This window comes from Cimex lectularius, unplaced genomic scaffold (assembly GCF_000648675.2).
Source record: "Cimex lectularius strain Harlan isolate CLEC.00 unplaced genomic scaffold, Clec_2.1 scaffold180, whole genome shotgun sequence".
Lineage (NCBI taxonomy): Eukaryota > Metazoa > Arthropoda > Insecta > Hemiptera > Cimicidae > Cimex > Cimex lectularius.
The window spans coordinates 252,501-279,117 of record NW_019394226.1 but is presented as its reverse complement, the minus strand read 5'-3'; the positions used below and the strand labels follow the sequence as shown (position 1 = coordinate 279,117).

The 26,617-nt window shown below is 37.4% G+C and overlaps 1 protein-coding gene across 2 annotated transcripts in view; it reads right to left on the bottom strand.

Annotated features, from left to right (window-relative positions):
- Positions 1 to 26,617, bottom strand: part of LOC106668171 — a 165,273-nt gene that overhangs the window by 84,963 nt on the left and 53,693 nt on the right. Inside the window, exon 2 of one of the 2 annotated variants that reach the window (XM_014396684.2) lies at positions 8,982 to 9,038. The exons of the other annotated variant lie outside the window; for it this stretch is intronic. Coding sequence (XP_014252170.1) covers positions 8,982 to 9,038 — 57 coding nt within the window. The remainder of the gene's footprint in view (positions 1 to 8,981; positions 9,039 to 26,617) is intronic. 2 annotated transcript variants of the gene reach the window in all.

The window sequence follows — 26,617 nt, the reverse complement described above, 5'->3', positions numbered from 1 at the left end:
CTGTCACTGCTTTTCGCCTCTAAGGACAAACTGCTGACAACAGGTCGTTACCTCGTAAACCACACACGTAATGCCATCTGCCTTCGCTTTACACTTTCTATAAAACGTATCTCGTCATTATGAATTAACCTTAAATCTCAAACATTGAATTCATTATACGATATAAAACAATCGATTTTAAATTTTACGTTCAAACAAGCATGAATGTTTGTAACCGCTACATATGACTAACTACTACTATGGAGCTAGCTTTGTAAACTTACTCCAACAAAAAAAGGTCTAAGTAAAGCATCGAGAGGAACTTTAATAAGATTGTGGATGGTTAGACATGGGTATGAGGAGGGAGGTGATGCCTACTGAACCAGGGGGATCAAAAGGTAAGAAGTAACGTCCCAGGCCGTTTGGGGCAGAATCAAGTCAGATATAGAGGAAAACAACAAAATTACCGTTGTTCGAGTACCAGGACGTACAGGGAAGGGGAGCCGATGAAATGAAAATAGAAATACACAAATGCATATATCCATCAGACAATCGGTTTACGAGCGGAATCGCGAATCGGCTTTGCGCCACCTTCAGTGAGGAACGGTGTAAATGAACCGAATGTGTTCACGGACTCGCAGATCAAAGGATGGAAATCAATTCGGACAGCCCGGCGGGATTTTAGGCAACTTCCTCGGTGAAGTCTTGAGCAGTTTGAGGCTGCATTTCGACTCTGTCAAATATTGGGGCAAACATACTTGTTTTGATACCAAGGCATACTGGGCAAAAGAGCAACGAGAAAGACTATAAAAAAAAGCAATAGAAAATTTGATGGCATCTGCTAAACCTTTTTGCCGCAAATAAAATTGTCAAAAATCTCAAAAACCTACAAAAAAAGAACGGCAGAAAAAATCATGTGCAGGCTTAAAAATGACCTTATAATAAGGCTATAAAAAGGTTTGACCTTATAAGTGCAAATTACTTGCGTTCAATACCAACCTTTCTGCAGTAAATATTGTATCAACGAAAGTTTAACAAGGACCCCAATTTGTAGGTAGCGAGCACCCTTTTATCAAGAAGTGAGTAAAATCCATTGGCCATGGTCTATAAAAAAATATATATAAACACCTGACGGACGTCATGTCAACCCTTTTCACTCCGACCTTTCACCCGGTTATGAATTTAAAGACAATCGGCCTACTCGATGACCTGGATGATTTATCTTTTACACCTGCTGTTTGTTTTATTGTTCCCCGTTGAGAAAACGGGCGTGGGGCGGGGAAAAAAGAGGGGCTGTTTGTTCACGGCGTTTGCTACGGTATAATTAACATATGATGGAACTTAAAATTGAACAATTGTTTAAAGTTCCGGCCTTATCGGAAAAATCAAGCAGCCTGTCCGTATCGAGTTTGATTTCATTAAGGCTGTAATGTTTAAATTAGCGTTACGTATTAGAAACCGGTTCCTTTCGATCTATTTCAAGCGAGAGTGTGATCTTAATCATAAAAGAGCTATCAAAAAAAAAAAAAAAAGATAGAAAACGATTTGGTCTTGTGTTCGTTGTTCATCCGGATTCTTCGCAAGAAGCCAAAGTCAGATGTAAATAACGCAACTCACCATTCGGTAATTTTCTCATTAGTTACCAACAGTAGTGAACTTCAACAATTTGGTTATTATGAAAGGCCGCGTTTGTCTTCGAAACCGGCCTTTTCATCGTGAACCGTTCAAAATCAGTGTTCAGTTCATTTTCAAGGGTGTTTGATCTAGAACTTCAGGCTATGATGACAGAACCGATCTTTGTAATTTGAAACCGACGTCTTCGTTTTTTTCTTCCTCATTCTACTTCCTTTATTTACGAGTCGTTTACAAACAGGTTCGTTCGGGACGGATAAAGAGTTGAAACTGCGCTTTCATTGTTCAGAAGATGTGCATTTCATTGACCTCGATCCTTGATGTCCTCGTCCCCTCAGATCCGAAAGGATGTTGAAACAGTTGTTGGCCCAGTTTGTAATGTTTGAAATACTCTGAAAATGGCCGGCAAAAAGCGTTCAAGAGAGAAATTCATACGTATAAGAGTACACATTACAACTACTTATGTATTAAATTAGTATGATAAAAAAAAAGAGTTAGAGGAACGATAGAACGGGAGAGAGTGTGAGAGAGAGAAGAGAAAAGGAGAGGAAAGGATAGAGGGGTAGAGAAAGAGAGAGAGAGAGAGAAAGAGAGAAAAAGAGAGAGAGCGAGAGAGAGAAAGAGTGAGAGAGAGTGGTGAGAGGGAGAGAGAGAGATAGAGAGAGAGTGAGAGAGTGGTGAGAGAGAGATAAGGGGGAGAGGGAGGTAGAGAGAGATAGAGAGAGTGAGAGGGAGAGGGAGAGAGAGAGAGAGAGAGCAAAAAGTGGAAGGTAGAACTGAGAGATGGGACAGAAAGCTCGACAGAGAAAATATTAAAAAAAGTGAATGGAAGAAAACGATAAAGCACGTCGCTCAGTACCTTAACAATCATTAGTCTCGTCGTACAGTTTTACTATTTTCGAAACATGACAAAGTTCATGCAAAATGTGCCATTGGCATGTGGAATTTACTCCGATCCCAGAAATTGTTCAAATAGTAGCCATAAGTCATGTTCTGAAGTATCGTCAAGATCTTATGTCCAAACATTACTTTTTTTATACTGCCTTAAACTGATGTTAATGATATGTAATATTTGATTGTGGCAAAGTTGCCTTTACCTGAAGGAAGCGTACGGGTAGCCGGAAGGTAAATCGTTGTGAATTTTCTTAGTCAACAACATCATGTCGGACCTCCGGTCTTCAAGTTTAGGTCGAATACGCCAGACCCGTTTGAAAATTTATACAACGAGATGATCAATCCCGTTGTAAATTCGACAAGCCGCCAATTGCCATGCCTCTTCGTGCCCTTTGTCGAAAAGGCCGTTACTAGGGCAACCGTCCGCCCTTTCCCGCCGACGGGGAAAAATTCCAAAAGGGAACAACGACGAATTTAATAGCGCCGGCCCTGTGTAAAGACCGCAGAACCCTATGAATAATTTATGGGAAAACATTCAATTTACAGGCCGACTACTCGGGCCCATTAGCTCGACTGACAGCTGACAGAAAATCCTAGAAAAGTTTTTTTTCCACCCTGCCACCCTTCCATTTCCAATCAACGTCTCGGAGTCATCACTCATACGGCTAATCATATCGTCTATGAACAAGGTCCAGCGGTTAGACGGTCAAGGATTTTGTATTGCACCGTTTTCAAGTGGTTGTTAATTGCTGACGAGAAACAAACCAACGTTACTAAAAGTTCCTGCAGATTCCAAAAACCAACCTTTCCCTTCGGAGATTGTGTATTACAAATTAGTTTGCTTTCTACGGTTCTAGATGCTCAAAAGAACCCAACATAATCTGTCAAAGATTGTGCAACTACAAAATTGTGTTAATATCGGTTACGAAGAACAACTTTTCATTGCGGTTAGCCCAGATTCGCTTGGTTCCTTCGTGTCGGATTCGTTATGGCTCTTTGCCATCTATTGAAAATCTCAACAAGCATGACACACTACGTTCGAAGAAAAATGACTTCAATATGGTTTTAAAAACAAAGATCCAATTGGATTAAAACCTCTGGGCCAAGTGTTCAACTTCGAACTCCTAGTTTTAATACATAGCCGGTCAGGGCTTAACGGGCGTTCATTTGTGTCCAGGGGGTGAATGGGACGAAATAAATATCTCCGGTGATATATCGGGGGCAGATGTTGTCGGCGTACAATGGGCCGGGACAATGCGATGACAGGAGCTGCTCCCCTGTCTCTGTGCCAGTGTTTCCAAACAGAGCAACAGTTAAAACGAAGCTCTCGGACGGACTGAGGACGAATTTAACCCTGACTCTTTGGACGAAGCGGTCAATGAGATTTATACGATATAAAAGTGTTCTTTATAACACCACATGAATAACAGTTACAAAGAGGAAATATACATAATTTCCGGGGAAATATGGTAAGTTTTTGACTGACACTACATGTCACACCTCTCCGCTGAAGAAAGTGCTTTGGGAAGTACGAATGAGGAAGAAATAAAACCACCAGTACGATCAAGGCACTAATGGCACCTTATGCCATCGTTGTGCGTAAGAAAACGATGCCCAGTTAACAAAGCCCAAATGATCCAGAATCCAGGTAAAACCACAAACTTGAAAGGTAATCCAACCTCAAATTAAAGTATTTGTGGAGTGGACCCAAAATAAATGAAGGACTTCAAATCATGCGAAGATTGTACAGTCAAAACCATAGGAGGTTAACAGAATTTTCGGCCGAGTTTACTCAAGGGAACTAGAAAGTACTACTCCTACTTGACAAGTTTTCCTTCGCCATATTCGCTAAGCAAATCGGGTATTTTTCAGATTTTCACTAGTTCAAAAGTTCCTGAATATAAGAAGTCTTTTCAGAAGATCTTCGGAAGAGGTCAAAACCTCTGTTTTGACCTCTTCCGAAGATCCTCTGAAAAGACTTCTTGTATCCAGCAGGTCGATAATCTAGTTCATCGTTACAGTTCCTGAATATTACTTGCGAAGGAACAAATTTTATGGATGTTGCCCAAGGGTAAATAACTCTACTAGTGCTTAGTTTGTGGCGCTTACAATTCTAGCTAACACGCACAAAAACAAACAGATTTTTAATTAAACTAAATAGTTTTATGCTAATGAACCAAAATAAGACGTCTCCTTTATTAATAGACTGATAATTTAAAAGTTGTCCGGGAGGTTCCCAAGGGTAAATATTCATCCTATTACGTACAGTAACATACTGTGGGGGTATATAAAAAATATTCAATTTTTGTAATTTATGTTCCTACTTGTTGCTTTATACGACACTCCTTCAAACTTATAATTTTTTACAAAAATTTATTACCACTGGGATGGGAGTATCACAAGGGTACTTCTTAGTATTCATCAATAAAATTTCTAGTTTACAAATAAAAACAGGTAATTCCACTAACTACATTAAACCTAATGAGGGATAATAGGACATCTAAATAATTAAAATATTTTCCTTATTTGGCGAAATTTCTACTACTAATCTTACTGCATAGAGAGATTTTCAGGTATATACTGAACATTTAATTTGGTTAGGTTTTTTAGTTATTGTAGCCTTACATGACAATCGTTTCAAACTGAAAATGCTTTTCATTTATACAAATTTTGGCGGAGTACCGCAAGGGTACTTACCGTCACCATCCCTTTCTAGTCTGACTATGAACGACGTTTTAGTCTGGCAGACGCGTGAAAAGAGCATCGGTGTTATTTTTGAGCATATTCACCAGACTGGAAATATGGAAGGACTACGCATCGACACGAACCCAACTCTGAAGATGGCGAGAAATTGAAATTTCCATATAACATTGCTTATTTATTAATCCAGAATGATTTAATCTATGATGACGAATAAAAATTTTACTTAGGCATGCCCAAAGATTGTTCTTAAGGAAAACTTATGATAAATAATTATAAGAAAGAAAATAGCAACTTTGTATTAGGCAGTGAAGTCATACTTTTTCCCGTAGTTGACAGAGGGGATAATAATCCGGCTACCCTTTTTAAAAATTATAACCCTAGTGTACCACCCTACAATCCCAAAAGTGGTTGTTATGGCGATTTTCTTTTTAAAAATGGTCCTTCTGGCATTCCAGGTGGAACCAGGTCATAGAATTCATAACCGAACTGTTTTGTTTGTTTTGCCCAGACAACGGCCCGCCTCTTAGGGTTAATCCTTATTTTCTTCCCTTTGTCCAGGGGCGACAAAGAACAGAAACGAAATCCTTTTTGCCCAGAGGGCTAAACAGCGGTCAGTCGATCCTTTGTCCAGCCGGCGTTACACTTAGTTGGGCCAGAATGGGCGGTTAACAAGGGCACAGCCATTCTCCCTGCAGTTATTAAAAGTGAGAAAAAGGGTGGAAGTAAAAAAAAAATGTAGAGTTAACAAAGGAGGGAAGAAAAGAGAACTGAGAATTCGCCTAATGGTTGTTCCAGACTGGGAAAATGTTTGTATCGGACTCACGTTCGACCGGCCAGATTGGCCTGAATAAATTCCCTGGCTTTATTTCGAGTCTGTGGGACACAGGGTCGCATTTCGATCCTTGTTTCCTTTTCCCGTAGGATTTCTTTGTCTTTTCTCTTTGACGAGAGGTTAAAGCGAGATGCTTCGCCTCAAGGCGTTCCAGGGACGAAGAAGTCGAAAATAAGACGTTTTTAGACCTCTCTAATAACAGAAAAGGGTAAAATATTCTTTTTATGGTGCCGATCTAAAAAAGAAAACTCTACATCAAAAGGATCTTTTTATTCCCTCGAAAAGGAAAAGAGTTACAAACAAACGACTCAGATATAAAATAAATATTTCACGCTACTAAATCTCACCAATTTCAATTTTGTATATTAATAATTATAAAATAAAATAACTAAACACGTCATGCATCACAAAAATATGTAAACAAACGGCTACTGTATGGAATAGTTTAGTATTTTTTTATAAGTACCTATACTTTTATTAAATGTACTATTAATTAACTACATAACTAGCTATCGATAGCCTTGCAGCGATATAGGCGTCCATTACAATACATTTATGTTATAATACTTGTAATCATATTTTCATATGTATCTATTTATCTGTCTGTCGAATATGCCAGATCTGAAGATATTGTTGTAGTTCTTTTGTAAAATGTTTCCATTTTTATGTCTAACAATGTAATTTCTAAATATTTTCCCATATTTCTGTCGAGCTGTACATGTAACGTTAACCCGCCAAAGTAAGTAATAAATTTATCTGTGCGTAAAGTTGTAAAGAGTTGAGACTGTAACGATGAAAATAGATTATCGACCTGCTGGATACAAGAAGTTCTTTTCAGAGGATATTCGGAAGAGGTCAAAACCTGTGTTTTGACCTCTTCCGAAGATCCTCAGAGTTGAGACTGTTCCCCCCCCCCGATGGTTATGGTAAAGTAATTAGTCCCTACTTAGTTTGATGAATACTAAATAGGTTTTTATAGTATTTATTTAACGCAAAAACATCATAAAGTACTATGGAAACCTTAGGCGGACTAAATTATGTGACTGACCCCAAAAAGCCTTATTTCCCGGAAGCAGTGTTGCTCACAGTGTTGCCCAATCGCGTGAAAGAGGGAAAAGCATTTTAAACTATTTTACACATAGATAAATTTATTACTTTAAAATATATATTTATTAAAATAAGATTAAATTTTTTTTTGGCTCCATATTCAAAGTAGTGATAAGAAATGCAGGTCAGGGTTTTAAAAAGGAGGCTTCATTTTTCCTAGTCCGTTCATAATAAAGGCGTTTTTCACAATTTACTCCATTGCCTTTTTTCCTGACGCCGGAGGGTTTTTGAAACCCTACCAAAATAACAAAAACGCTGCCCTAATTGTATCGGACATTCAAACATCGCCCTTCACGCTGACTTGTTAATGTCCTGCCAGTGAAATTGGTCCTGTGAAAAAGGAGGGCTGGGGATAATTTTTTTTTCTCCGCTATGTATGTTTGCCTCGACTGTAGACGAGCTGAGAAAATTGTCCCTTAATGAACCCCTCGTCGACTGACTTAATTATAAAGCCATTCCACCGACGGCATCACGAATTAAAATTGGTCCATTCTCTTTTTACTTTTTTGTCCCTCCAACCACTTCGTGCACCTCACCGTTCGAACTAGGGTAACCGTCTTGTTTCTGTGAAGAACTAGTTTAAAAATCTGTTTGAACCTCGTTTTTTTAGCTACTCAACATTTTTCATGTTCGGAATTGTTAGCTTTTCTGCTGGAAGCTAATTCTTTTGGAAATGTTTGTTTACTTTTAGAATTTAGTACCAATTAAGTGTTACAAGGAAGAAAGGGAAAAGTGGTAGGCAGAGGTGAGCAGTTGAAAAAGCAACTGCGATGGAAGTAAGTCAATGGGAATGTTAGTGAAAAAGATAGATAGAAAGAAAGATAAAGAGAGAGAATGAGAGAAAGAGAAAGAGAGAAAGAGAGAGAAAGAGAGTTATAGGAAGAAAGAAGGAAAGTAAAAGAGAGGTGAGAAAAATTGTGAGATAATAAGATTAAAAAAAATAAAGAGAGTGAATGAGAGAAAAAAAGAGAGAGTTATAGGAAGAAAGAGGGGAAGTAAGGGAGAGGTAAGAAAAATTGTGAGGTAACAAGAAAGGGATAAAGATAGACAGAACGAAAGATAAAGAGAGAGAATGAGAGAGAGAGAGAGAGAAAGAGAGAGAGAGAGAGGTAAGAGAGGAGGTTAAAAAAATAGTCTGATCGTAGAAAGATAGATAGAAAGAANGGAGAGAGAGAGAGAGAGAGAGAGAGAGAGAGAGAGAGATGAAATGGAATGAGACTACGATATTGTAGAATAAATAGATTTAGTTAAATTCATTTAAAAAACCGTACTACTTCATTGAATCATTCTTTCCTAGAGAAAGTGAGATGAGAGAGGAAGAAAGGTCGAAGAAGAAGACCGCAAGAATGTGAGAGGACATAAAACAATGTATATGCGTGATGTCACATTTTATAAGATTCAATACTACAACATCAATTTTTATTTGAAAAGAATATCTAAATGCCAAAATTGCCTTCACAAACATGGTCATTTAAGAAAAACCATAACATTTTTTTATATTTTATTTGTTGTTATAATAAAGACAAGGTTATCGATGTGAAAGGTTAAACGTTATTTCGTTTATGAGCCTCAAGGGGTGCTTTAGTTCCGTTTTAACCTGTCTTATTGGAATAAGTGGTAAGACTTGATAACAACCATCATTATATAATACCTTGAAATGATAATATATTATCATCTTCCTTACAGAGTTTATAATAGAACTCATTTATAATAGTTATTTAGATCGTTTGGAATATAGGAAACACTCATTTGTAATTTTCCTCGTCCACGACAATGTCCTCTGTGGTCGAAACAAAAGGAAAAGCAAGGTTAGAAAAAGTGAACAAAAACTCACCATGGAACAGTCCGAGCCTTGGGGGCACCCCTTCTCCGAATTGCCATGGGTCGTGAACTGTAAACAGAATAGAAAGAGAGTGAGAAACGTATTAAACCGGCGAGCCGGGCATAGCTGCGGTCTGACCGCAGGACAATTTAAATTCATTCCTGTCCATTATCCATTGCAAAAGCTACGCTCCGCTTCCAAGAGCGTACAAAATAAGATCAACGGGAATTTTCAGCTTTGAAATACTCGTAAATGTGACGTGACTCGCTTTCTAAAAGAAGATGCAAAAGATATGATTCTTTCATGGTTACTCAGAGATAAAATGTAAAAAATTCCAATTAATTCCCGGATGGAGCTTTGAATTAACTACTAGATTTATTTCGTCAAACTGTAATTGGCGGTCTACGTCAAATAAGTTCAGTAGGCTTTGTCTTGGAGTCTACGCAGTGATGAACCAGTAGTTTGGGTCTTTTCCTGTGATTGATCCTGGGGCGCGAGAGAAAACCAGACATACACTGCATTGTTTAAATCCATTGGTGAACTCGATTAGGACAAAACTGAAATCCATGATGGCCAAAACCGTGATGAAAGACAGAAGAAAATGATAAAAAAAAGACAACTGGCGTATGCCTTTCCCCTAGTTATAACCCAAATCATCACCCATCTTTTGATGTATAATTACGACACGCCTGATGGACAAATGTTCATGGATATGCACCAAAATTATCGAAAACTGATCACTCAAATTTACAGTTATGTACATATATCTCGAAACGATACATGGGCATATAGAATTATTCTAAAAATATAATGATACTGATTAATGCTGATGTGCATCGTGTCGTATTTATAGGCGTTTAAAATGCGGATTACAATGCAGGAGGATCTATTTTCTTCCTTCAAATTTCGGTGCTTTAACAAAGCACTATTCAAAAATAAAGTAGCTCCATACAATGGCGTTTATTGAGCGAGATAATCTCAGGTATAAGGGTAGTTTTTAAAATTTGTGAAAATCGATTATTTTCGAATAAAAGGAGAGTTGTGTCATCCAAAATTAATAAACGTTAGGCGTTTAGATGCAACAGTACAATTCCGCCTGGACAATTCAATCGGGACATAAATCAAATTAAAGTTTTAATTTGGTTTTTTCCCCGCACCCCATAGTTCTTTTGCTCCCCGCGCTAATAAAACGAGAAAGGGGTCGTAAAATGTAAAACAAGGTCCCATTTGCATTCGTCAAGAGAAGAATACTAATAAGAAACGAGCAACGCGGGGTCGTTAAACTAATAATAAACAAAATGGAGAGAAGCAAGTTAAGAAAAATGTTACAAATAATCAAGATGGAGATCCTTTATCCTGGTAAAACCAGTTCGTATCTATTCCTTGTTTTCTTGTCTGTTTATCCTTCAAGAAAGTACATTTTACAAAATAGAATTACATTGTTTCCCAAAATCAACATGGCATGTCGTAAAATCTTCGACCTATCCCGATTTATTCAAAGTATCGTTCGAACGACCCTATAAATCAAAAATAATTACCCGACATGGAGTAGCTCTGAGTGATTGTTTAGCTGCCATCTGCTAGGTTTAAAGAGTAATTTTGATGACGGAAACATTTGCATACTGTGCAGTTTGATGAAGCCTCGACAGGATAAAATATATTCTGATTTTTTTTTCTTCTTCTCATCAACCATAAAAAGACTTCAACTTTCTCAGCTCTTTTGTCCACTCGTACTCACTCCCTCAGTCATTCGCAGTCACCACTTATAGCCTCTCTCACAAACTCAGTATGTCATTCACAAAATCTCTCTCTCTCTCTCTCTCTCTCTCTCTCTCTCTCTCTCTCTCTCTCTCTCTCTCTACCTCTCATTCTGTCCCGCACTCCCTCCCCCTTTTTTTAATAGATCTTCTCCCTTCTAAAATTTGTTTACTTCCATTTTTTCATCGCTCTCTCTGATGACTCTTATTCTCTGTATGTCTTTCTCCAACCACTCCATTCAAATTTTCCCTTTCACACACTCCCTCTCTATTTCTATTTCTCTCACTCTCACTCTCTCTCTCTCTCTCTCTCTTTCTCTCTCTCTCTCTCTCTCTCTCTCTCTGTCTGTCTGTCTGTCTCTCTCTCGCTCTCTCTCTACCTCTAGCTCTCATTCTGTCCCGCACTCCCTCCCCCTTTCTTTAATAGATCTTCTCCCTTCTAAAATTTTTTGTTCCATTTTTTTCATCGCTCTCTCTGATGACTCTTATTCTCTGTATGTCTTTCTCCCACCACTCCATTCAAATTTTCAATTTCACACACTCTCTCTCTCCCTCTCTCTCTCTCTCTCTCTCTCTCTCTTTAGATTACTTTAAACTTTTTCATTACATCACTACTTTTCCTTTTGCTCTTACTATGCAGGCTTTTATTCTTTGTCACCCATCTAACATTCTGTCTTTCTCTAACGGTCTCACTCACTCACTCACTCACTCACTCTCTCTCTCTCTCTCTCTCTCTCTCTCTCTCTCTCTCTCTACTCTCTCTAGATCACTCTAAACTTTTTCATTATATCTGCTACTTTTACTTTTGCTCTTACTGCTACTCTATCATCGTCACACTTTATTTGTCATATGTCCTTACTCATTTGATTAATATTTGTCTATTCATTCATCTGCATAATACTAGTTAGTGCTGCTACACAGTTATCAAGTTTTCTATGCATTTCTCTGCCTAATTTTTTAACTTGTTGTCTGCCCAGACATAGATTTCCCTCTAAATTTGAATTAACCTAAGAATTATCTTCAGCTATTGACCTTACTTTTGATTAATCGTATCTATTAATCAAATATCTACCTAATTTATCTAGCTTTCTATTTATTTATCTAACCACCTGCAGATGTATTTATACACCAATCTTATATATCCTAAATTAAATTTCTAGTTATCTGTACGATCAGCTAGCTAGTTCTATGACAAATTTGATTATCTAGTCTATATGGTATGCATAATGTACTTAATTTTTCGTCGGCGTATTTCTTTTTTAAAATCTTAATCTTTATCGAAATGCCACAACCATTATCTAATCAAAATGGACAAACGCCAAGAAAGCGAAACTAGGCGGACTGTGTCAGCAATCAAACAATTAGTATAACATGCTTTCAATCGTTATTAATGCAATTATAATAAACGTTATGACAAACAAATTAAGATTAGGAGTTTATAGACATGACTGAATCCAGAAATTGCTTTTTGATTTATTTATAACGCAATTGATCACAAATTGGAATAATCAGTGAACTGTGTTTCGAAACAGGCATTACCACACTGTCAAGATTAAAAAATGTTACGATGTGACCTTATTTTTCGATAACCCGGTGTCTTCGAGAATAGATAAACAATTTGTAGAAATGTGGTATCTAATAGTTCGACTGAGTATTATCCTCAATCCTGATCCGACGATGAGCGAACAAGTGTAAACAGGGTGGACATCAATCGATCATAAATACCATGCTTTTCGATCGGCCGGCGACACACCCCGTAGAGATTTTATGGCCCTCGAAAGGGATTTTCCCATTACCCGAGATGTACTCTGCCCGGGCGGAAGTCCACGGTCGCGCTATCATAGGAAGAAAAGTTCAACGACCTCCTAATCACCGCATACGCATTATAAACTCCGTATGTCCATTTAGAAAAAGTTTTGTTAATGTACTGACTATAATTTACTCTTCACGGTCAACCTGCACGTGAAAATATAAATACAAAAAATTATAAAAGGGAGATAAAAATAACGAAAACATGCCACTATCATGACGATCATGAACTACAAACCAATTTCATGTCATTTATACTTAACAAAAACATGAAACTGCACTTTCACAAAAAGAATAAAATAATTAAAATGTAGATTAATCCGAAAGACCACCTGTTGTCCTTTCTTATACTGCATAAATTCAAATTTCGGTACCATCCTCAATTACCTAGACCGTTTAAGAGATTCTGTATATTCAAACGTTTTTATAGCACCATAAAAATACAATTCATCAATGAGGAAAATCGGCTCAAAGTTAGTGGTAATTAATCCTGAATAACCACCCAGGACGAAAAGATGTAGTGGATGAAGGAAAAGTCAAGGAAGTCGCCTAAGGGCTTTGGGTCCATTTTATTGTCAAGGGCCTTTGTACGGGCCGATAACTCTGACAGAACGCCATTAGCGACCCACGAATTCTACCCCATCCCATGGCTTTCCCCCTGTTCAAAGGAAAAGAAGTTAATGTAAACTGTTAACAGATGTAATGAGGGCGGGGGAATTTTCCCAATGCTCGGCAGTCTTTAGGATTTGATGAAGTCCGAAGAACACAACAAAAAAAGAAGGTAAAAAGAAAAAAATACGTTCAACGAGAAAGTTAAATTAAACGAAATGTACCTCTCATTAAAATTGTAATGTTCGGTGAAATGACAATTAATTAAGGTTTTTAGTTGAGGTGAAAAAAAGCTAATGCACGAGGGGGATTCGAACCCACGACCTTCGGCTAGATACGACGCTGCTGTACCACCTGAGCTATCGTGACCTCGATCCACTCGGACATCAACTCCCCATATCAACCGCCCCTTTTTGAATTTTTCCTCCTTTTTGCCATTTTTCAATTCAATTTAATTTTTTTTTCTTTTTTTGATATATATAGCTCAGGTGGTAGAGCAGCGGCGTATCTAGCCGAAGGTCGTGGGTTCGAATCCCTCTCGTGCCATTAGCTTTTTTTCATCTCAACTAAAAACCTTAATTAATTGTCATGTATTAATTGGTCAAGCGGACTACGAAAATAGTGAATTAAGTTCGGTGAAATTATAAACCTACCAGCTAGTTAAACCGGAAACACCCACTCACGCACACACGCGCGCGCGCACACATGCACGCACGACTCAAGCACACAGAGGTAATGTGTTAAAGTAATAGACACAAGTAGATCATAAATATTCAAAAACGGGGTGAATGATATAGTAGCAGAAGTAGAGTGAAAACGACAGAGAACAAGAAAGGTAGATAGAAAGAGAGATGATGTGTGTAAGAGAGAAATAGAGAGAGAGAGAGAGAGAGAATGAGAGAAAGAGATATGATAAAAACAGACGGAAGTCAAGTAGACAAAAAAAATATTGGGGCAATAACCAACATCAGCAAGTGTGGGAGAAAAACAGAAATACTGGAAGGCAGAAAGTATTAGATTTAATAAAAAGTGTGAATTTTTGGGGGTATGAGAAAGAAAAAAAGCTAGCTATCTGCGAGAGAGTCAGACTTTTTATTTCTCTCTCCCTCCCTCATACTCTCTCTCACTTTCTCTCTCTCTCACTCTCTTTTTTCCAGAATCTAGTCAGATTGATGTCTCAAATTTAACTTCTTTTGTTGTTTTGGTTTTTTGTATACATTAATATTTAGTGAGTAAAGTTTTATTTGCAGATTTATATTGGTGATTTACAATTCATTATTTGTTATTGAAAATTATTTTTGTTCACTTATTTTATTTTATTAGTAATTTGCCTTTTGATTGCTCATTTATTATGAACATTAGGGTATCTATTTCAATAAGCAAATTTAAGTAAAAGTTCAATGTAAAACAAATAGATGAACATATTGACCACTAAAATAAAGTTATTATTAGTATCTACCTATCTATCTGTCTGTCTGTCTATCTATCTACCTAGCTATCTACGTTTCTGTCCACACATATACCTCGAAGTTACGACAATGCCCCATTATCCACCTATTTAAAAGAAGCCGAAAGGTCGTGGGTTCGAATCCGTTCGTGACATAACTTTTTGATCTCAACCAAGACCTTAGGGATAGAGTTTCACATTAAGTTTTATCAACGACACGGTGGTGAGGCGGAGGAAATTTTCTGTGGTAAACATTACGTTGTTTTTATTATTTCAGCGGATCCTTTTTAAATTGGACGCAGTCGCCGTTTACGGCAAACATTAAAAATTGTATAATCGCCTATGTTTTATGCAAGAGTCACGTTTAAGCAAACGGGCCGAGCCGTGTGTGCGTACGAATTTAGGATGATTCACGCTATACCGTGTCGGGGCCGAGCCCGGGTCTAAACCGAGCCATAGCGTCCGAGTGGAGTCCGAGCCTTTATGCATGCTGTTCCGTAGTAGTTCCGTGCGAACCGTGGCTGAGTGTTGGTGAGTGGGTAACAAGCAAAATGCAATTTTCAGAACTTGAACTAGCAGCAATTGCCGTTGCACTTGATGAAGAAGAAAGGGAAAACCATGTTGATCGACTTCACACAGCAAAGAGGAGATGGGGCGTGCATCCTACTTGGCGAAAGCGAAAGTTGGAGGGAGAATTTGCCACACTATACAAAGTGGCTACTATATACACTATATGGTGGCTTTGTGGTTGGCATCCAAATACTTTGGATGCGACATATCGTAAATGCAACTGTACTTCCGCACACATTCAATAAGAATTTCGTCATCCATTTTTAACGTTTCACTGAGGAAGACGCAATAAAACTGGGGTAGACAACCGTCCCGGGCACGGGGAGAAATGTTCAGCCCCTTTTCTCACCGAGGCACGGCCGAGGCACGTTCCAAGCACGTGCCTGGCTCGGGCGCTGCTCGGTACAACGTGAATGGGTGCATATAAAATAATGTCAATATTCTTTGACCGTGTACTCTCCGTGCCTCGGCTCGGCCCCGACACGGTATAGCGTGAATCATCCTTTTACGACTTCCCCCGCCACGGTGAACACGGCTAAGCTTCGCGGCTAAATATGTGCCATGATAAAATGGTTTTCTAGCATTAAATGCAGTAAATTATTAACAAAATAACAACGATTTTTTCTTAATTCGCCGAGTGGCAGGTGGGAAATTTCCAATTTACGCCTGCAGTGGAAAATACGAAATTCCACGTAGATACGGCGTAAAGGAGGGTGAGCTGGAAAACCGACCTCTACCCCAATAAAAGTGTCGGATTCTTTTTCAACAAGAGGGGCGCCGTTTTTCGGCCGTTTTCACGGGAAAACCTGAACCCTCGACATTGAGCCAGCCTCTTAAGCTGACCCCCATCAATAGAAGTGCCCACCGATAATCATCGTTGATAAAAACACCTTTTCCCCATTTAACAAAACTGACGACGAAAATCGACAAAAAAAAGATGCCTAAATTATGTTTATACTGTGTTGTGTAGTCGACACTTTCACTTTCATAAAATGATTCAAGGAAGTTAAGGAATTTTTTAGAGTGAATTAACTAAAAACTACTTCTTCCTCGATAACTCGTTTCTTTACATTTCTTTCTTTCTTACTCATTCATTCAGTCTCTCAATCTCTCTCTCTCTCTCTCTCTCTCTCTCTCTCTCTCTCTCTCTCTCTCTCTCCCTCTCTCACTCTATTTAAATTTTGTAGTTATATAATTTCTTTCCTTATTGATTTATATCAGTGATCATCTAGAAGTAAAAAATGTTTGTTTCTCATTAAGTGTAAGAATGGTCAATTTGACCTAAATCTGCGAGGTTTGTAAAAATAAATTGTTTATCAAATCTCTCTCTCTCTCCCTTCCCTTTTCTCCCTCTCCCATCCCATTCTTTCTATCTATCTTTATCTCTTCCTTACTACCACGCTATTTTCTCACCTCCATCTCACTTTCTCTCTTTCTTCTTGTAACACTCACTGACTCGACAGAAAGAGAGGGAGAGAGAGAGAGAGAGAGAGAGAGAGAGAGAGAAAGTCATTGTTGCTCTCTCTCACACTCTCCCTTTATTTTTATCTCTCTTTCCCTATCTTTCTATCAACATTTCTCACTGCTCTTTCCGTTCTCTCTTGGTATTTATAACTCTCACTAACTCTTTTTTTTTACTCTTTACCGTTTGCTTACTCCCACAGCCATAGTTTCATTCTCAAATTCTCACTATCTCACTCACCCTATCTCTCTCTCTCTGTCTGTCTCTCTCTCTCTCTCTCTCTCTCTCTCTCTCTCTCTCTCTCTCTCTCTCTCTCTCTCTTTCTCCCTCTATCTTTGTTTCTACCTATCATTTTCGCTTTGTTACCATCTCACTATTTTTCTCAACGCTCACTTCTTTTATGTCTTTTTCTTATAACTCTCTCACTCACTCACTCACTCACTCACTCACTCACTCACTCTCTCTCTCTCTCTCTCTCTCTCTCTCTCTCTCTCTCTCTCTCTCTTTCCCCTTCTATTTCCTATCTCTGTCTTACTTTATTACTCTATTTACCACAAAGCTTGTACATTTGCCCTCTTTCTTTTATTCATCACCTCTTTCTATCTGTTTCTTCTCCTCTCTTGTCAAATCCTCCTGTTTTTCTCAGTTTCACACAGGTTATTTACTAAATTTACTTAATAAATAGTCGGAGAAAGAAGAAAACAAGATGAACGTTTGAAAGATAAAACATTCACTGAAAACTTCACGGAAAGATATGTGCCAGTTCTGCTGTGAAAAGTGTCAGGTGTCATTCTATTTTATTTCACTGTTTTTCTAGTTTCGAAAGTTGATAGAATCGAAATTAATTTTGGTGAGGGCCAACTAATTTGGACCTGGTCCAATTTCAACAAAGGAGTTCCTTTTTTCTTCCCGAGTCCCAAAAAACTAATAGGCCGAATGGGTAGCTCGTTATGGCCGAGACATATGAACCGGCTCCATCATTTATTTATTACGAGGAAGAACATCGCTTATTTATATTTTTTTCAGATTGACGCGGTCAGGTGGGGCGGGGGTGGATCTTTGCCAAGAGGGCGGGTGGTCCTAGAACCAATTTAAATTTACAAAGGACTGTTTTATGTCGTTATTAAAAAAAAATGTTTATTGGGTTGGAGAGTCCACTGGCTCTTAGAATTGATTGTGACATGGCTGAAAGCGTATTCTATTGTTGAAATGTTCGGTTTTCTGGTGAGATATTTGCATTGGGAAAAAAACTAAAAATAGAAAGAGAGAGAGAGAGAGAGAGCGAAAGAGAAAAGAGAGAGAGTGAACTTTGGACGGTTATCTCGTTAACGATCTCTCCCTTTCTGTATGCATGTTCGTGTGTCCTCACGCGTGCCTGTCTGTAAGAGACGAGGGGAATAATTATATCGAGTTTTTAAAGTAACAAGTAAAGTATGAGGATGATGCGATGATAGCATCACAGCACAGGGTAGAAGGGTATGTTTTCTTTTTTCCTGTCACGTAAGATTCCCGTTCGGATAATTCATTTTAGGCCAGCCAACTAGTGGAGAAATGGATAAAGATTTTTCAAACCGCGAATCCGGAAAGGAACCAGTTCTATTTGAATCCAATTTAATTATTCGGACACGCCTTTTAGTTTGAGCGGTAATTAGTATTGCCCGTTTTTTTTAAAGATAACTAGTACTTCAGTGTATGTTTTATGAGCAATTCTTAGCCCATTGTCTCCTTTTTAGTTTGAATGCTGCTTGAGAGTAAAATTTTTTCTAAGCAATTCACAGCCCATTGCAAGTTTTTTAAAGTAACTACTTCTTGAGGGTTAAATTTTTTTTAAAGCAATTCAAACCCACAGCCAGTTTTTTAAGTTAGGATAGTACCTACTTCTTGAGGGTAAAATTTTTTTCTAAGCAATTCTCAGCTCATTGTTTTTTCGGATAGAATAAACAGTGCTTGGAAGTTACATTTTTTTCTGAGCAATTCTCAGCCCATTGCCAGTATTTTAAGTTAGGATAGTAATTACTTTTTAAGGGTTAAAATTTTTTTTAAAGCAATTCACACCTCACTGCCACTTTTTAAAGTTAGGATTAGGTAGTAACTACCTCTTGAGAGTTAAAATTTTTTGTAAACGATTCTCAGCACATTGTTTTTCAAGTTGAATAAACAGTGCTTGAGAGTTACATTTTTTCTGAGTAAATTCACAGCTCATTGCCAATTTTTTAAGTTAGGATAGTACCTACTTCTTGAGCGTAAAATTTTTTTCTAAGCAATTCTCAGCTCATTGTGTTTTAAGTTAGAATGAACAGTGCTTGGAAGTTACATTTTTCTGAGCAATTCTCAGCCCATTGCCAGTTTTTTAAGTTAGGATAGAACCTACTTCTTGAGGGTAAATTTTTTTTCTAAGCAATTGTCAGCTCATTGTTTTTCAAGTTAGAATGAACAGTGCTTGGGAGTTACATTTTTTATGAGCAATTCTCAGCCCATTGCCAGTTTGTTATGTTAGGATAGTAACTATTTATTGAGGGTTAAAATTTTTTTTAATGCAATTCACAGCTCACTGCCACTTTTTTAAGTTAGGATTAGGTAGTAACTACCTCTTGAGCGTTAAAATTGTTTGTAAACGATACTCAGCCCATTGTTTGTCAATTTGAATAAACAGTGCTTGGGAGTTACAGTTTTTCTGAGTAAATTCACAACTCATTGCCACTTTTAAAATAGGATAGTAACTACCTCTTGAGAGTTAAATTTTTTCTAATCGATTCTCAGCACATTGTTTTTTAAGTTGGAATAAACAGTGGTTGAGTGCTAAATTTTTTTGAGCAATCTCAGCACACTGCCGATTTTTTTAAAACCAGGATAGTAACTACCTCTTGAGCGTTAAAATTTTTTGTAAACGATTCTCAGCCCATTGTTTTTCAATTTGAATAAACAGTGCTTGAGAGTTTCATTTTTTCTGAGCAATTCACAGCCCACTGCCACTTTTAAGTTAGGATAGTAACTACCTCTTGAGAGTTAAATTTTTTCTAATCGATTCTCAGCCTATTGTTTTTTATGTTGGAATAAACAGTGCTTGAGTGCTAAATTTTTTTTGAGCAATCTCAGCCCACTGCCGGTTTTTTTAAAGCCAGGATACTAACTACATCTTGGGAGTTAAAATTTTTCCTGTGCGATACTCAGCCCTTAGCTCATAATAAGGGCTCAATCGACTGTTTACAAGTCATTGTTTTGCACTTTGTAATGCGATTTTGTATGGAAAAGGAATAAGTCCTTCACTGATTAAAAAGGAACTAAAGAGCAAGAATTAATTTAAAAAGAGTTACCGGAATATTGAACATGGTAGGCTTAATGAATGTTTATTATTTGCCAGTTCTTTCATAACCCGAGAGGTCTGATTGCAGACCTTTAAAAGGTCGTCAAATAGTTCGTTAACGTTATTCATTAGTTGGCCCGTTTCGCCATCGCCGACGTACAACAAACGTCCTGATTGACAATAAACGCCAGCTATCAACAAAATCCAGTTGCTGCCAGACCGACCTCGGGACCAGATCGGCATCAATTTCTCAAGATTTTATTTAATGAGAAAGTGTCCACGACCCACATCCCGCCGGTGTGGAAACCGTGCGAAAAAGAATATCAACAGGCCGGCGGGCCGAATTTGGCCACCGTTTTCATTTGAAATTAGCGATCCCGCGGGAAAACGGTCATTCTCAGGCAGATAAGTGGTGGCAATTTGTGCCGCTTCGACCCGGGGCCTATTGAGCTTCATTACTCAAACCGCCATTGTCTTCTTTTCCTTTTGTTCTTGGCAAAACAGATTACTTTACTAATGTCCGATTCCGTTTTGTACGTGGAATAATGGAAATTAACATCATTTCTCATTGCTGTCTCTGATTTACACACATGACAAATGACTCTTCACAAATGAAACCTTATTTACATGATCGCATGACAGAGAATGCCCTATAAAAACCACACCATCTTAGGAATCACGTTTTTTTAACGTATTAATTTTACAGCAACTGAAATATTTGGAGTCCATCGAGGGTGCAGCATAATGAATTAAAGTGAAAAAAGTTTCGTCCTTCACACCATATTTTCACTTAAAATATTGACATAAGAGAACAATCTTGCTGAGTCTCTCAAGGGTACATACTGGCAATATTTATGGAAATTAAATGGAACTGGTGTTACATTAAGGAATCGGTCATTTTTAAGATCTTTCGTTGCAGTATGCCAAGAATACATATCACACTATTGTCTGTATGAGCCATGGAAGCACATATCAAATGAACATTTTTTGAAAAATAGATGTTTAGATTATTACCAACCATAAAAATGTTTTTAAAAATGAAATATTTAGAAAATTTGTTTAGAGTTTTCCAAGGGATCTACTAGGACTACTAATTATTTAACATGTCATTTTTTTATATTAAGCAAACGGGTGTTTTTGTGCTTCACTAGTTCGCAGTCAACATAAATTTGTCAGTATTCGTTGGAGTACAATACCCATGTCACTAGTGATTTTTATATATGTCACGTCATTTTTAGGTCAAAACATAGGGATTTGACTTTTTTTTTTTAAATAGATTTGTGTGTTATTATTCTTGTGCTTAATGTGCTTAAATATCAAATGTTTCGAATATGAAAGAAAATTTGTTGGATATTCCAAAGGATAACTACTGGCACTACTTCTATTTGAAATTTCCCATATTTTCGATAAAGCTCTATTTGAAATTTCGCATATTTTCAATAAAGGAACAGCGAAATTTAAGATCTTAGTTCACTAGTTCACTTGTTAGCGTTTGTTCCTAATAATTTTACGAACTTTGCACTAGTTTCTCAAGGGTACATGTCACTTCTCGTTTTTTATTAGTCGTGTAATGTTTACAATAATGACGGACTAGACTAACGCTTTAATCGACATTGAAGTCGTTAGTCATCTACAAAACGTTTGTTCATACTTAAAATATTTCGGATATGCAACAATTTTGACGGAGTTTCCCCTGGGTACATAGTGTCACTGTTGCTGTAGTCTGACAATTCTAGCTGTTTTGCCGCGCGTGTTAAGGCCGTATTATATCTCACCATGTTTATCAAGTTGGGGATAGGAGTTGAAGAACAGTAACACCCTTGAGGATGGCGAGAAACAGACTGTTTCAAATAATTTTAGTACAGGGTATTTACAAGAGTTGAGGGTTAAAAAGCAGTCGGAATTTGCCTGCCATGAACTGGGTAATTTTCTTTATTATTAGTGCATTTCGTTAAGCTTAGGTTTGTTTAGAACCGAAAACTGTTCCGGCTCCCGAACAGTTATACTCGTCAATATCAATTTTTTTCATAAGTAGTTCCTTTTAGGCAAAAATTATTCAATTTTGTATGACGTTTTTAGTCTTATTTCTCTTTCTTAATTTTTTGAAAACGGGTTTCAGTTGTTTCGGTTGGCACGACCGGTTTGTGAGGCGAGAGGGCAAAAAAACAAAAACAGGAGGCGATTAAAGGGAAATAGCTAAGCCCGTGCCTGGCGGTGCTTTGGGGGTTGCACGATTTTCTCCCCGCTGTCCTCGGCCATGACTAACAATGAGCGCTGGAAGGCTTGAGGGGTCATTACAGCCTCCCTTAAGTCCCACTGTGTTTTTATTTTACAGCTTCTGTGGAAAGAAAAGAGGGGAAAACAATAAAAAAAAAAAAAAAAGAGCGGGCGTCTCGCCGTGATAGGCGTGATCCAGGAAGATTAGCGCAAATGGCTTAATTGCCTGACAGACGTCTCGGGAGATACGGGCTCGCCTAGACTTTCGAAAGGGGCCTATCAATCAAAAAACACCCTTTTATTAACGGTTGTTAATAACAATTTATATAAATTCCCAACGAATTTTATTCGTTTTCTATATCTTTCCGGTCCGCTTATAACAGCTGTGTTTAAAACAAAAAACAACTTGCAAGCTACATGCTATCACACTACACCTGTCAGTCCTGACCAATATAAAAATAAATTATTTATTATTTTATTTGTGCTATTGGTAGTTACATTTGGGGGTTGAGATTGATATCCAAACTTTAAAATGTTCAAATATTATCATTTTCTTTTAAAACAGACTAAATGTCTAAATGACTTAATACTTTCTTAAAACTTACTATTACACAACAGTTACGTATAATTTTAAAAAGCACACGACTTAAATATGCAGATTTATTTCTCGTGATATAAATGAAAGAACATTTCCTTGTAACAATGTTACAAAATCCTGCTTGTTGCTCTGGATTCTTGTTGACTACGAAACTTTCCTAATATGTCAACTTTCCGGTTCTTTCCTGTTATTTTTCACAACATTGTATTCATCATAGTCCCCATGTTTGCCATGATGTTGATATCTTTCTAAAGATAACAAACAACACATCACGATCGACTTTTGGGATCTACAAACTCCGATAGGTTTATGATTTACAGCAATTTAGTCTTCTGTATGATTTGATATAGGGTTTTTCTAACTTATCATTTCGTTACGATCTAGTGTATTCAATAAAACCATAAAGCTACGTTACGATAAACACTGCAATGAAGTTTCTGATGGAAATAATGCATAAATTGTTTATCTATCATTAAATCCTCCTTATTGAAGCTAGCTTTACTTACGAATGACGAGCAATATTTACTGTATTGTTGTTAAATCCATGGTACCCACCTGAAACAAATTAATACATATTAAAAACAAAATTCTTTGTCTAAGTAAAATATTATATTAAAATATCAGGCTTAAAGAATAAGAAGAAAAGGCAAGGAAATGAGAGAGAAAAATTCAGAAATACAAACGGAAAAAATGAGAGATTGGAATGAGAAAGGTCAAAAGAAATAAAGAAACATAAAGATAGGGGGTATAAAAATGTTATTTAAAAGGTGGAGAAAAAGGGTATGGAATTTTTGGAATTGAGAAAACTCAGACAGGCCAAAAAGATTGAAAGATAAGGAAGGTCTTGAAACGTTGGCTGCAGATATGCGGAGTGAGTGTAGGAAAACGCACACAAGATACAAGATAGAGGCATAGAAAAATGGAGGGAAAGAGAGGGAAAAAGAAAGAGAGAGAGAGAGAGAGAGTCAGTCAGAAACAGTGTGACAGACAGAAAGTCGGACAGGTAGAGTAGAGTGCTGATAACAGAACCAGGCATAAATTAGAAAGGTGGAGAAGCAGTAAGAAAAAAAGAGAGCGAGAACGACACACACATAAAGAGAGCGATGGACAGTTAGAGAGAAAGAGAGAGAAGAGATATATATAGATAAATAGATAGGTAAATATATAGATAAACAGATATATAGATACCATAGATATATAGATAGATAGAGGGAGAGAGAGAGAGAGAGAGAGAGAGAGAGAGAGAGGAGAAAGATAGAGAGATAGGTATAGAGGCAGAGCAAAAAGAAAGATAGTAAGAAAGAGTGAGGGAGAGAGACAGAGAAAAAGAATTGGAGATAAAACTAGAGATACAAAAAGTGAATTACTTAGTAATTACCTAATTTTAGTAAATGATATTTTACTTAATCTTAATGCACATGCACAACTTCGCTAAGCCCGTTGTTCAAGTACTTAACAACGAGACGTACTAACATAGAAATTTGCGCTTTTGCACTTGGTTCGGTTGAACGATAAAACTGTTCACCTTTCTACGTCTACATACATGGCTGTACATAGCAAATTAGAGGAACAGGTAGAAAGGGAGAGAAAGGGAGAGAGACACAGAAGGGTATAAAATTGAAAGTGTTGGCAGGAGGGATATTCTAGAACGTATGTTGGGTTTTATTTATGAAAAGGCATACAGGATGTATAATGCATAATGAATCCGTGTCGGATGTAGATAAGATTGAACCAGCGACTGTTCCTCTGCTTTTTAATAAAGAAGAGTATACTTTATGCATGATGTATGTAGGGTGTTTTCCGGGGGAAATTTCCACGAAGAAGTCAGTTAATTTTCGTCGGCTTTTAACAACTCTATGGGCATAAATTAATTTCCAGTTATTAGAGATGGAATAACGGTCAATGTGAAGGTCAAAAAAATATTAAAAAACAATTATCATTGACATTATCTATAATTTGTTTCGTATTGGGCAATAAACGATTAGTCTCCTCCTGGTCACGTGTAGCTATTTGGTATTATGCTTTGATCGTGTTCAGGGCGGGGTTCACGATTCTCCATTCGGGTCAGCTAATTAATTAGTAATTAACTAAACAGGATCATTCGTCTTTTATTGGTTTCGTTCTTTGTTGGGCTTTTGTCAAAGCAGAGCGATTAGGCGGTGACATCCGTTGATAAGGCGGCTTGGACGAGCGCCAGAGACCCATACGATCTCATTTGACTTGTTGCTGTTTTGAGAAGGGAAGGATCGATTTTTGTTTAAACCAGTGGTATGTTTGGGTAATAGCCCCTTCTACTGTCGGAATCATGGAACGATATGATTTTTGAACGTGGGAAAACGGATTGCGAACAGCAAACTGTATGTTAGTCGTTCACGAAGGTTTTGTTTTCTGCTGCCGCCATGGGTCATTTTTAAGTCCTTTCTTGGCACCCACAGGGATATTTTAGTGGGACACAATGAGGGCTTAAAAATAACATTAGAGTTTTGACAACAGCTTCCTGAACGATATCAACAGCTTTGGGGGAGTCTATTATAAAATATAATTGACCGTATAATTCACCCTCGCGTGGCAACAAAACCTATTATGAATCGGCGAATATGTTCTTGTGTTTTAAATTAATAACGGACAACTCCTGGAATTTCTTTCCTTGTAGCAGAAAAATTTATTATCTTTTTTTAACTATTGTACATAATAAAAAATATAAAACAACAATATTAGTACTAAAAGTACTGTAACTACAAGGCAGAGAGACGTACACAACGGCCGCCACCACACTACCACTCTTCATATTTTAATTACTTATTTATCGTCCTACTTTTACCACTACGTATCTTTGCTTTTAAACTTGAAAAAAAATCTATATGCAAGTTTTCAGTATTATTCCAAAATCCACTGATAATTCGTTAATTTATTGAAATGATTGTTTTAGGAAAAAAAAGGCAGAGATCGCTAGTACGGTAAAGTTATCCTTCCGAAACTTTTCTTTAATTTATGCACTCATTAGCTGCAAGCCCATCAGAGCATCGATGAAGATGACGTGAGGCGGAAAATTGTGCTTGACCGCCGTACAATCGAGGAATTAATTTTAATATGTTTATTTTTTAATGTTTATTTGTTTTACATAAATGTTTCACGTAGGCACTGATAGAAAATTGATCTATTGGAAAAACGAAATTAACGGTTATGCGAATGACTTATTTACTTTTTTTAAATGAAAGAACGTTTAAAGAGAACACTGAGGGTGAAAACTTTGTAAAGAGTTCCTAAACACGGCGGTATATTTTCTATTTTTAAAATTATGGGAGCAGTAGCTCAACGATGTAAAAATTTTGTTGGAAATGGACTATCCCAAGGGTACATATCATTTATTAATGCTTTCTACCGCGCATGAAAGCAAGTGTTATATTTGACCATGGTTATATCGGGACTGGAAGGAGTGGAACAGACACAAACCCAGCACTGAGGATGTACGCAAGCCAAATGGACTAATGGTTGATTCACACAAATCAGTGACGTGACCGGCATTTTGTTCGCCGGCGCATTTGAAAATATTCTTCTTGGAAAGTGAATGGCTTTGTAGACATACGCCCGACGCTTGACCGTGGCCGTGCCGACAGTGCTGCCGTAGTCACCAGTCCATGATCGTCGGATTTCTTGTTGATATTTGAGTTTTCACGGCCGTAAAACATGAATATCGAAAAACTCATTGAGTTGGTTCGAAATAATTCTGTGTTTTTTTATTCAAATTCAAAATACACGGACTCAGATTTCAAAAATATTATTATCTGGTGGAAAAAGGCAGCAGAAATGAAAACAGATGATGAGTAAAGTACGTGTATATTTCATTAGTGTTTATGAATTATTATTATGAATAG